At 30.9% G+C, this 11,601-nt stretch overlaps 3 protein-coding genes across 4 annotated transcripts; 1 reads left to right on the forward strand and 2 right to left on the reverse strand.

Moving 5' to 3' along the window:
* Nucleotides 1–358: 358 nt before the first annotated feature.
* Nucleotides 359–3,226, reverse strand: LOC107932242 (nucleosome assembly protein 1;3). The gene is made up of 12 exons (XM_016864209.2): nucleotides 3,025–3,226; nucleotides 2,899–2,942; nucleotides 2,711–2,806; nucleotides 2,262–2,354; nucleotides 2,095–2,182; nucleotides 1,944–2,005; nucleotides 1,662–1,846; nucleotides 1,383–1,560; nucleotides 1,249–1,292; nucleotides 960–1,140; nucleotides 823–840; nucleotides 359–735 (listed from the first exon to the last, which is right to left on the reverse strand). The coding sequence occupies exons 1-12, from the start codon at nucleotides 3,068–3,070 to the stop codon at nucleotides 670–672; spliced, it is 1,101 nt and encodes a 366-aa protein (XP_016719698.2). The 5' UTR covers nucleotides 3,071–3,226; the 3' UTR covers nucleotides 359–669.
* Nucleotides 3,227–4,079: 853 nt separating this feature from the next.
* Nucleotides 4,080–4,825, reverse strand: LOC107932244 (light-harvesting complex-like protein OHP1, chloroplastic). Its single transcript, XM_016864211.2, has 3 exons — nucleotides 4,616–4,825; nucleotides 4,410–4,532; nucleotides 4,080–4,334 (listed from the first exon to the last, which is right to left on the reverse strand). The coding sequence occupies exons 1-3, from the start codon at nucleotides 4,757–4,759 to the stop codon at nucleotides 4,266–4,268; spliced, it is 336 nt and encodes a 111-aa protein (XP_016719700.2). The 5' UTR covers nucleotides 4,760–4,825; the 3' UTR covers nucleotides 4,080–4,265.
* A 4,088-nt stretch (nucleotides 4,826–8,913) lies between these two features.
* LOC107932243 (heat stress transcription factor A-2-like) lies at nucleotides 8,914–10,915 on the forward strand. Of its 2 annotated transcripts, NM_001327346.1 has the most exon segments (3): nucleotides 8,989–9,444; nucleotides 10,026–10,559; nucleotides 10,561–10,843. In NM_001327346.1, coding segments are annotated over 3 exon segments (1,032 nt in total). In that variant the 5' UTR covers nucleotides 8,989–9,018; the 3' UTR covers nucleotides 10,633–10,843.
* The last annotated feature ends 686 nt before the right edge of the window (nucleotides 10,916–11,601 follow it).

Raw genomic sequence — 11,601 nt, forward strand, 5'->3', positions numbered from 1 at the left:
AAAATGCATAATCCATCATTCAATAACAAAAAATTTAAATTTTTTTTCCGGCCGGTCTGTACAGGAACACAATGGTACCGTCTCCAAAACGAAACTGAATGTTTGTTACTGAAATGGAGCATTCCAGGCAGTACCGGAACAGAATTTTACTACTTTTTCTGCAATCAACCTAGCCCAACACTACTTTATATTTAAATTAATTATAAAAATATGTGAAAGTTCAACAATCCATGTAGGCTTTTAGAAGGCAAAATACTCATGGTGCTTCCTTTTGAACCATGGAGCAAATCCAAGTAAAAAAAGAATCAACTGTAAGAATTGGCAAGTAATTATAAAATAAATACAATCACACAAGCCATAAAATAATTGATGACAAGCTATATATATATATATAATAAGAACACTATGGCAGACATATACTCTTGAGTTCCTGGGAACATGCACATAGAGAAAATCTCATACTAACAGTCGCATCCTAGTAAATCAACCCGCCCCCAAACAAGGGAAAAGAAGGGTTCTCCAAACCAATCATATTTCGTGGTTTTAACATGTATAAATAACCACCAAACCTGCAAACAACCTTACCCCTTCTCTTCCATGAAACATATCATATATAGACCATGCAAGCTTTAACATTGCCATGCATCTTCCAAAGCAGCAATTAGAGCCCTATTGCTGCTTGCAATCTGGCGGCCTCTCACCTTGCTGCCCATCCCCTTGTGCTCTTCCACTCTTCTACGATACATAATAAAAATAATCAGGCATCAATTTCGTCATGAGGGGGCAAGGGTAAAATAAATAAATTACATGAAATTTATGTACCTTTTGTGCAAATGAGGACTGCAGCAACATTTTCATGCATTGTAACAAGGATCGAATGAAAAATTAGCATCACTTGAAATTCCAAAAGGAAAATAAGGCGTATTCATATAAGATGAGACAAATCAAGGATAATGTACCTTCTTGGTCTTACTTTCTTCATCATCCTCATCGTCGTCATCGTCATCTTCATCTTCATCTTCATCATCGTCCTCGTCCACATCATCATCTTCATCTTCATCTACTATCTCATCTCCTTGAATAGCTTCTCCTGTAAACCATGACACTGCATGTGGAATAATCTTGTCTCGAATTGTTGACCTGCACAAATAAACAGGTAGAAGATGAGAAAAAAGAGCCAACAAATATATAGTTTATATGAAGCTTGAGGAGGACTTCAAACTGAGAAAAGCTGAAAAGAGAATGCACCCTATGTCATAATCCTGTTCCATTTGATTTTGTAGCTCTTCAGCCTGTGAAGAAAGAAAGAACGAACGATTAGAAAAGTAGAAGTAATTAATCAATCATCAAATTTTACATGGCTATTTTAATGTTTTCCATACAGTATCTTCATCAATGTCTTCATCATCATCGGGAACTTCAGGAGGATTGAAGAAGTTGAAGAAACTTTCACAGTTTTCTGTTTTAGTGATTGGCTTGGCATTCTTCGATCCCTTCTTAGGCTTCTTTTTAAGGATCTTCTGCGTCAAACACTTTCCTGGATACCATTCAATCTCCGTTCTATAAAACATGAGGAAAACAAATTCAGTTAAAATGTAAGATGTCTTATAATCTGATAATCCAATGAGAAATTTGAAAAAGGAAAAGGTAACCGTAATTACCCAATAGCTTTCTCAAGAATAGGTTCATCTTCATCAATCATGTGATATGTCTTTGTCAACAAAGTATTCTTGAAATAAGGATTGGGGTCAAAGTAAAACTCAAGCTTGAATCCTTTGGGTTCCTCGATCCTATGCCACTTGATATCCTTGAGATATTTGAGAGCTCCTTCATCACGCTCAGTGATCTGCTTCCAAAATCATAAGTACAACTGAGCATCACTATTTCCAAAAAGGAGAAAAAAAAATAAGTAGCCAAAGGACAATTATAACCAGATAACCAACCTCATCAGAAAGCACATCATTGTTTTTCATGGCAGTAAGCCAAAAATCAGGTACTCCTTTCTCTGCATATAAAGTATAATTGCATGAATACCGGTCCATTTCTATATAGAAGAGGGAGGAGGGTGAGGGAACCAAACTAATAAGATCATACCTTCAGCAGCGTTATCCTCTTTCTGGTCCATGGCTGCATCATTTGTAGTTCCTTCAGCTTCAGCAACACCATTCACAATATCGTATCGCTACAGATATGATAATTAATCAGATAAATACCACAGTGACCAATTAAAGAAAACCATAAACAGAATTAAAATCACAAACCTTGGCATACAAAGGTTGATATAATTTCTGATATTTAGCTTCGAGTGCTGCCCTCTCCTCAAAAAATTTAGCCTCTAACTCATCATGTTGACCCTGTTGAAGAAATAAAAAAGAACCCCAATCAATAAAGGCTCTCTTTTTCAACCACATTGTAAGCACAAAAAAAAACTAAAATTAAAATACAACAATCTTAACTGGCAAGATAAGAACAAGAGAGTCAATGTACAGCAAGAACATAGAACTTTGTACTCTATCAAAGTAACTTGAATCAATCAGTACAGATATTAACATAATTCAACAAATTAAGTTCGACTTTCTCAACTATGAAAGTAAATCCCACCCTAAATTAAATAAATATGACAAAAAAACAAAACAAACAACAAGCAAATATAGTAATGAACATCACACAGCAAAAGCAACAACAAGAAGCATAAAAAGAAAGAACATGCCTGGATCTCTCTGAGAACCTCAACACGCTTTCTAACATTTGGTGAAAGGCTCTCCAACATATCAGTGTGCTCCCTAGCAAGATTCTGAAGTTTATTCTGCCAAAACAAATTAAAAAATTTTTAAAAAAAAACTAAAATATTGAAAAATCAAATAAACCAAAAACGAAATAATTCGAGTAGTCACCGACCTTTAGAGCGTTAACGAGACCAGCTCGAGCTTCCTCGTTAAGAGCTGAAACTCAAAAAATATATATTTATGAGAAGCGAAAAAAAAACAACTAAGGGTAGGATTTTAGAGGAGAAAATTGAGTTACCGTCGCCGAGATCGGACATGTTGAAATTAACTGCTTCTTTGCTCATTTGGGGATTTTTTTAAAAAAATTTAATTCGGAGAAATGAGGGCGGGCACTAAAACCCTAGATGAGAGAAATTGGAGCGAAAAGGGGATATTGGAGTTTCTAAGATTTTAAGTGAGCAGCGTTTATAGGTTAAAATTAAAATTTAAAAATATTGCCCTCTTTTCAAACAAAAATACAAAATCCTTTAGCTTTAAAAAAACCTAACTCCATTAATGGAGGGTATTGTTTGAATTAAATCGGATTGTATCGACTAATCAGATCGGTTAAATTGAGAATCAATTGAGATATTAGTTCAGAGAAAGTTAATAAATTGGTTAACATGTGAATCAATTTTTTGGGAGTAATATGTAAAGATGATAAGTTGATATTACACATCCGATAATACTTATGATATCTCAATTTTTGAAAAAAAATAAAACTTAATGAATTTAATGAATTTTTAAAACTCTAAATGTACGAGGACTAAAAATGATTAAATTAAAGGTACTAAATCTATAACTTACTCAAAGTACAAGGTCTAATAGCATAATTTGACCTTTTCTTATGGAGCAATATATTTTATGTTCGAGGTATGATTTCTCTTATATTCTGCTAATCATAGTTGTGCATACACTTTGCCGTTTTTTCTTCCATTGTGTCTTTTAGCATAATTTTCGATAAATATTTTTGGATTTAAAAAATATATTTTTCTATTGATATGATCTTGTTTTGTAAAAGTTTTGCATTTGTATAAAAATATTTATTCATACAATTGTTTTTTTTTGTCCTTTTCAAGGTGATTTATTGTCATATATATAATATATATAAAGTACAATTCACTAATGTGACGTACTTAAAGTAACTAGATTACATACGAGATGACACGTTATCTCCTAAAAATTGCATGTGTCCTAATAAAGGACTCACCAGATCATGGGCGAGCTGTTGGGAACTAGCCAAATTGATAGCGAGCAAGACCCCGGCTAGCGGAGCCATACCTTACCAACTAGGATGATTGACGAGCGCACGGGTGAGCAGATTTTCCGTGGCACGTTTTATATTATTTGTATAACAAATACGATAGTCAAAAGTGTTACAGAGTTGAGAAATGAAATACATAATGAGTTGTGATTTTTAATACAACAAAATATGTTTACTTGTTCCCAATAAAGCGGCATATAGATAGAGCTATGGTGATTGTCTCCTGGGTTGAATCTTTAGAGAGGAATATCAAGACCTTTGCCAACATCTACCCCGATCGTCTGAAGTATTCCTTTGTTTATAATCTGCAAAACGCAACACCGTAAATTCGAAAATCTATTGCCAATGGACGATGCAGAAAAGGTGGAGACACACCTTACCAGCTCTACAATGAAAACACCAATTATGCCAATCATACAGGCCCTAGAATTCCATATCTCAGCTGTCCTCGTAAATCCAAGAAATGGTGCTTTGAATTTTGGCTCTACTTTTGGCACTTCAACCTGAATTTGTTTTTTCTTATAAACAAAAACCCAGTATAGATAAAAAGATAAAAACAATAAGAAGGCAGGAGAAAAGAACGTACACCAGCAGGAAGCTTGGCAGCTAGAAGCTTGAAAGATGCACGATTTCTGAAGGTTGTCGTGTAATGATTCTGATTTTGGCGATGAATTGTTAAGGGCTTAGTTGGAAGAAGTGATGGGGAGGAAATGAGTGAAGCAGTAGCCATTGCAACCAAAGCCAAAGCTTGAGCTATCGTGTGACTTTTATCTACTTCAAAATCAAAACCCGGTGGGTCCCCATAACAAGAGATATGTGGCTGTTATAAGGTATCTAGAAGTTTATCTTAATTTATTATCTCACGTTATAATATTATTATATTATCTAAACTTATTATCATCATTATTTTTACACTAATTATAAATAAACCCGCCACTCATTAAAAAAAAACCTTTAATCCACTACACTTTGTTTCTCAAACAAATTTTCTAGTTAATATCTATATCTATATTATTGTTTGAGGTGTGATTGATTTGGTGTCACAAGTCACTTCAACACCAACTCGATCAAAAAATTACTAAAATAATTTTACATATTATATTGTTAAAGGGATACTTTTGCCTTTTTATCATTTTAAAAAACCAATAAAATTGCAAATATTTATATTTGAATTTTGAACCATGCCACTAATATCTGTATTTTATTTATTAGTTCAACAAAAATTTTATTTAATTTTTTTCATACATTTTAATTTTATTGCACAAATTGTTTCACCCGCATTGTTTATATATATACATATTATTAATACTTTTGTTGATTGAATTTGTGTCACAAATTAACTCAATAACAGTTCAAGAAAAATGACAATACCATGATAAACAATTGGAGTGTATTTAAATAATATTATTAATATGGCATGTATATATATTTAATTTTCCTTTTACTCACAATTTAAACTAATTTTTTGTTTTAATTCCGTACATATTACGTATGTGTTTTTCAAACCTTATGTTTCATAATTTATTATATGTTATTTTTAAATGCAAAACATTTATATTCTAAATATGTGATTTTCACACGTATACATTATAAAATTCTTAGTATTTAATAATTTCGTGAATTATAGGAATGAGCTTGGAGATTAGATAAGTGTGTACTAATTTGGTCGAATAAATTTTCTAAGAAAAATTATTTGATTGAATTGAATCAATTTAAATAAATAAATTTTAATTTTTTATTAATTGAAATAGCCAATTAAAAATATTAAATTAGTTGGATATTTAAATATGTTTAAATTATTTAAATCTAGGCCCAAAATCAAAATAAATGAACACACCCAAATAAATTATCCAAAACCCAAATCCCATATAAAACAATTTAAATCCAATCTCAGTTGTGCAAATTAAATCTTGAATCCAAGATGTAATGTAACAAAATAAATGGTTAAATTTTGCTAGTAGTCCCTGTACTTTATGAAAATTATAGATTTAGTTCTTGTACTTTAATTTAATTAATTTGAGTTTTGTACTTTTCGAATTTTGAAATTTTAATCATGACCCAAACAATAACAGATAAATTTACTCGGTTATATCAATAAGGTCATTCCATTACCCAAACTGTTCATATAACTATTAAATAAGATGTCAAATTTTATGTGATATAGTTTAAAATGAAAATTTAAAAAAAAATGAATGTTGTAAAGATCTCGGTTTTGAGATTTTGAATGCTTTTAGAAAAGTTTTATCGTTCACCCACTATTTTTTTAGATTTTACTTTATTTTTAGTTCTAGCATTTAAAAGTTTATGTGCCAACGTTCTTTTTTTTTTTAGAACTTTCATTTTAAATTATGCTATATAAAATTTTATGTGTTAGTTAACGAATTAAATAATAGAATTTAATTGATATAACATTGATAGCTTTGAAACTAATTTAAAATGAAATGCCATAAATTGAAGACATCTATTACAATTATCTATATATTTATAAATCTAAATATCTAAATCTAACTCAATTAATAATACTCAAATGTAATGTAAATAATAAATAAAATTATTTGTTAACAACTAAATTTTATAAAAATTACAAATATCCAACTATTCCCTCTCTCATATATATATATATAGTGTTGTTAGAATCGAATCTCGTCGATTAATAAATTAAAAATTGATAATTTTATCGATTCAAATAATAATATATAATTGAAAATAAACTAAACTATTGTAAATGGATAAAAACTTATAAAAAAATCAAAATCAAAGTAATGGCCAATTAATTACACTTTTATTTTATTAATAATCATTTAATTGTTATTGGCTCGATAGTTTAACAAAATGAATAAAAAATAAAGTACATAACATTTGACCAATCCTCATAGGTAAAAGTATTATGGGGTATTTGTACTAATAGTTAAATTATATTATGTTTTCTATTAAAAAATAAGTAAATTAGTCCCTATATATTTGATTAAAGAGTAAAGATGTCGTTCTATTAAAAATTAGTCCCTATATATTTGATTAAAGAGTAAAGATGTCGTTCTATTAAAAAATATATCAATTTTTATAAGGGGGTGAAGCCAAATTTTTTTTTTTGAGAGGCTGGAATTAAATGTATATTTCTACGATAGCAAAAATATAATTTCATCATTTTAATAACATATATATATTTATCATTTTTGAAAAGACTAAAGTGCAATTTTACCATTATTAATTTTAACATGTATAACTGTTTGATTATTTCATCATTCATGTTAATTTTTAATGATAGAAATTAATAATTTTTTTAATAAAAATGATCAATTTTATCATTAACTTATCATATAAAAATTAACTTGAATGCTACATTTTGCTCATTTTTACTTTTTTCCATTTTGTGACACTTGTACGGCTACCCTTTCTTTTTTTGGTCATATCCAAGAAATGGGTTTATAAAGCTGAATCTAATCTTCTTCAAAGCAGCTTTTTATTTCCCCCAAAATAATAATACAATAAAACCTCGAACCATTTTTGCAAGCAATACCGGTAACGTGGCACCACCTTATTGGTGGGATATTGTTTCCTTTTTTTGTGGCGGAACTCCAACCTCAGAAATGGACACTTTTGTGGACAATAAGCTCGAAACGTGGACACCATGCAGCGGGCAGTTGGGGAACCAACACGCTTGCCTTGTAATCACCGCACGATTGTCTCCATCATGTTTTCCCTGTGATGATATCTAACGGCTACGAGACGCAATTGCACGGTAAAGATTTTGAAGATTATAACACCAGAATTAGAAAGCAAAACTTGTAGGAGCTTCATGAAAAATTTGGGGACTTCTTTATGATGATGATGCCCACAAATAAAGTAAACACGTTTGTCTAAGCACTAATATACTTGAGAGGTAATCCAAAGTTGAAAATGAAGGCAAAACGACAAGTATTTGGATAATTGTCTGATTTTCTTCCCTTTTTACAAATAATTAATTTACATACCAACAACAACAATAACACTTCAACACATTTTTAGTAAATTCATCAATATTAAATAAATAAAATTTTTAATTATATATAATTGTAATCTAATCATTTTTTATTTTTATTTCGTGTAGATTTATAAATAATTAATCTAAATTCAAATTTTAACTTAATAGATATTTTTAATATTTAAATTGTAGTATTATAAGACTGTTAGATATTTTTAATATTTTATGCGGTATAAATTATATTACACCGTTAGATGGTGGATCTGGTTTTGTATGTCAAATGTAAAACTCAAACCCAGGGGCGAAGATAAGGGTGGATAGTGGTCTTTGCCCTGAAAAAGAAAAAATATTTATTAGTCCCTTTAGTTTGTATGAAATCATAATTTAGTATAATGATAATTCGCATTATGGCTAGTGTTCTTAAAATCGTATAGGTGGTTGAATTAATTAGGTCACTAATTATAATCCGATCAAATAATTTAAAAAAAACTTAATTTAATTCAATTGATTCATACTAATTATTAAATCAACTAATTTGACGCTGTTTTTTAAATTGATATCTTAACTGATTCTCATAAATTTTTTTTATAACTTTAGCTAATCCAAATTTTTTTTATTCGTTTCTAGCCCTTAAAACAAATTTTTAGTAAAAGTGGTAGTTTAAAAAAAATCATATTTAATATTTTTGTTAAAATATTATCAAATATCTAGTTTTTTTTAGATAAAAGTGCCATTTATCCTCACCAAAAACAACCAAAGTTCTCCCGTTGCTTTCCCATTCATCAACGTGGCAAAATTTTATTGGATTTAATTAAAAAAATAAAGGGGGCCTGATATGTAAATAAAGAAAACTAGAAGGGTTTAGATTAGGTGGAGACAATAAAAAAAGGTAGCTACAAGTGGCAATAAAATATGGCGATGGGCTTTGAACACTGTCAACTTCAATTCCAAATTTTCCTTCCTATTTAATTTCTTCATTGTTCTGGCGTTACCGCTTTGAGTGCCTCTTTTTAAAAAAGAAAAAAGAAATGGTAGCTTGGGAGCATGATAATGGCGGTGGTGAATTGAGCTACACGACTGGGTTTTTGAATGAACCGACCGGAAATGGGGATCAAACCGAGTCAAGTATCGTCAAGGAAGAGCCGGATGAAGAAATGAGGCTCTTCGATGATATGATTAACGGCGTCGGAGATTGGAACAATTCGTGGCCGTCAGCGAGTTTGCCGGATGTTTTGCCGAAGCCAATGGAAGGGTTAAACGATTTGGGTCCGCCGCCGTTTTTGAGGAAAACGTTTGAAATGGTGGAGGATCCGAAAACCGACCCGATTGTTTCATGGAGCTCCGGTCGTAATAGCTTCGTCGTTTGGGATTGTCACCGGTTCTCTGAAAATCTACTGCCTAAATATTTCAAGCACAAGAATTTCTCCAGTTTTGTTCGTCAACTCAACACTTACGTAAGTATTTTTATTTGCCACTTGCCCCAGTTAAAATTTGCACTGTACTTCCATAGTTTCTATATTTATAGTCGGTATAATGACGGGTTTAGTCCCTATAATATGCTGAAATTTAGATTTAGTTCTTTTTGCTTTTTTTTTGCTTTAATTTAGCGTATATTTGGTTTTGATTTTAATAATGTTAATAGTAAGTTTAAACTGATAACAGGGTTGTCACTGTTTAACAGTGGCACTGTTTCGGTCTTAGCCGGAGCCTTTAAAAATATTGTTTATCAATTTGGAATGCTCAAATTATCTTAGAAGAACTTTTGTGATTAACCTTATGGTCAAGAGAGATTTACCATAAAACCCACTCGGGTTCGAATCTCTAGGAGTCTCTTGAAATTTTTAAAAATTAAATATTTACTTTTGCCTCTCAAAGCCCTAGATAGATAGTGGAGTTGTTTATTGGATGTGCGAGTGTGCGTGTATCTTTATCGTATGTGTATTAAAAAGGTATAGGAATTAAATTTAAATTTCAGAGGACTAAAAGCGAAATTAGACATTTTTAAATTTAACATAATTTTTTTGTGTGTTTTTAGGGTTTTAGGAAGATTGATTCAGACAGATGGGAGTTTGCAAATGAAGGGTTTAAAGGAGGAAGGAAGCATTTATTAAAAAATATTAAGAGAAGAAGTAGATATAATAAGCAGCAACGAGGAGGAGTTATTTGCATTGATAATTCAACTAATAGTAGAGTTGGATTAGAAGCTGATGTTGAGGTTCTAAAGCAAGATCACACTTCATTACAAATGGAAGTATCGAAACTTAGACAACAACAAGAGGACTCGAATCATCGGCTAAGCATCGTTGAGGAGCGGATTCAATTCGCCGAGTGTAAGCAACGACGGATGTGCAGCTTCTTAGCTAAAATGATCAAATACCCCAACTTCATTCAACAGTTGCTTCACAAACGGAAAGAGCTTGATCATGAAAAGAAGTTTAAAAAAAGGAGGAGATTGCTTGAGACCCAAGCCACAACGAACCCTATAGAAGAACCTATGGACCCAATTCAAGATGAAGAGTTTTTGGTTTCCATGGATGATAGGGTTGTACCAGAGATGTCAACAAATGAAAGAGGTAGATGTGAATGATTCAAAGATTTATGTTGAATTAAAGCAGTTGGTGAATTGGAAGCCATGTAGCTAGGGTGGGTTTCCAAGTGAGCCAGTGGAGCAAACTGGCTGTTGAATAATATATACATATTTTTGTGTGTATGTATATGTATGTTATATGAATGGATGGGCATTGGTTGCATGCATGATGAACCCTTGAAGATGATGTCAAATTTCATCTGATTTTACCACTGTTTTCCATTAGGTTGTAAAGATTTCAATCCTATGTAAAATTTGGATTATGCAGAAAGGGAGTAGAGTGTAGATGTCGGTATTCCACTGTACGAAATTTAATATTATTTATTAAAGTCTGCATGCATTGCTTCAAAGCTTGCCAAAAATGGCAGTATGTGTTTTTAGTCTAACACGTGGCAAGGCTAAAAGGCTTTGAGCATAGATTATGGCAGACCTGTAGATAGAGTGATAATATCAAAAATTGTCATTATTCATTTCCCATCATCATAACTACACCTTTGCTTCAACCAAATCATTTCAAAGAACTTCTTCTTTTTATGCTTTCTTTTAAACCTAAATTATGATAAGGGTGATTTAGATTGACAATTGGGTGTGATGCGGTGCGATACGTTTAGTTTATTTTTTATTTTACGTTATAGTATCGTTACAGTATTTAATTTTACTGTTATCGCTATTTTTACACTAACCGTAGTTAAACGTATCGTCCATTTAAACTTATTCTTAAACTCTTAACTCTTAATCTCCACAAGTGAAAGTGAAAAAGACAGAATGATAGATTTACATTTTTTTTAATTTGATGTATATTTTTTAGTTAAATTGGATATTTCTCTCTATAAAAATGGGATTAAAATGTTATTTTTTAACATAATTTATGGTATAATTCATATATTCATATTAATATGATATTTTTATACCTTATATATCATGTCAATAAATAATTTTAAAATTAACAAAAGTTATAAAAAGTCATAAAAATTAAGAAAAATGTATAAAATACTTATGAATTGTTTCGTGAGTTGTTATTTTA

This window comes from Gossypium hirsutum, chromosome D07 (genome assembly GCF_007990345.1).
Source record: "Gossypium hirsutum isolate 1008001.06 chromosome D07, Gossypium_hirsutum_v2.1, whole genome shotgun sequence".
In the NCBI taxonomy this organism is placed as follows: domain Eukaryota; kingdom Viridiplantae; phylum Streptophyta; class Magnoliopsida; order Malvales; family Malvaceae; genus Gossypium; species Gossypium hirsutum.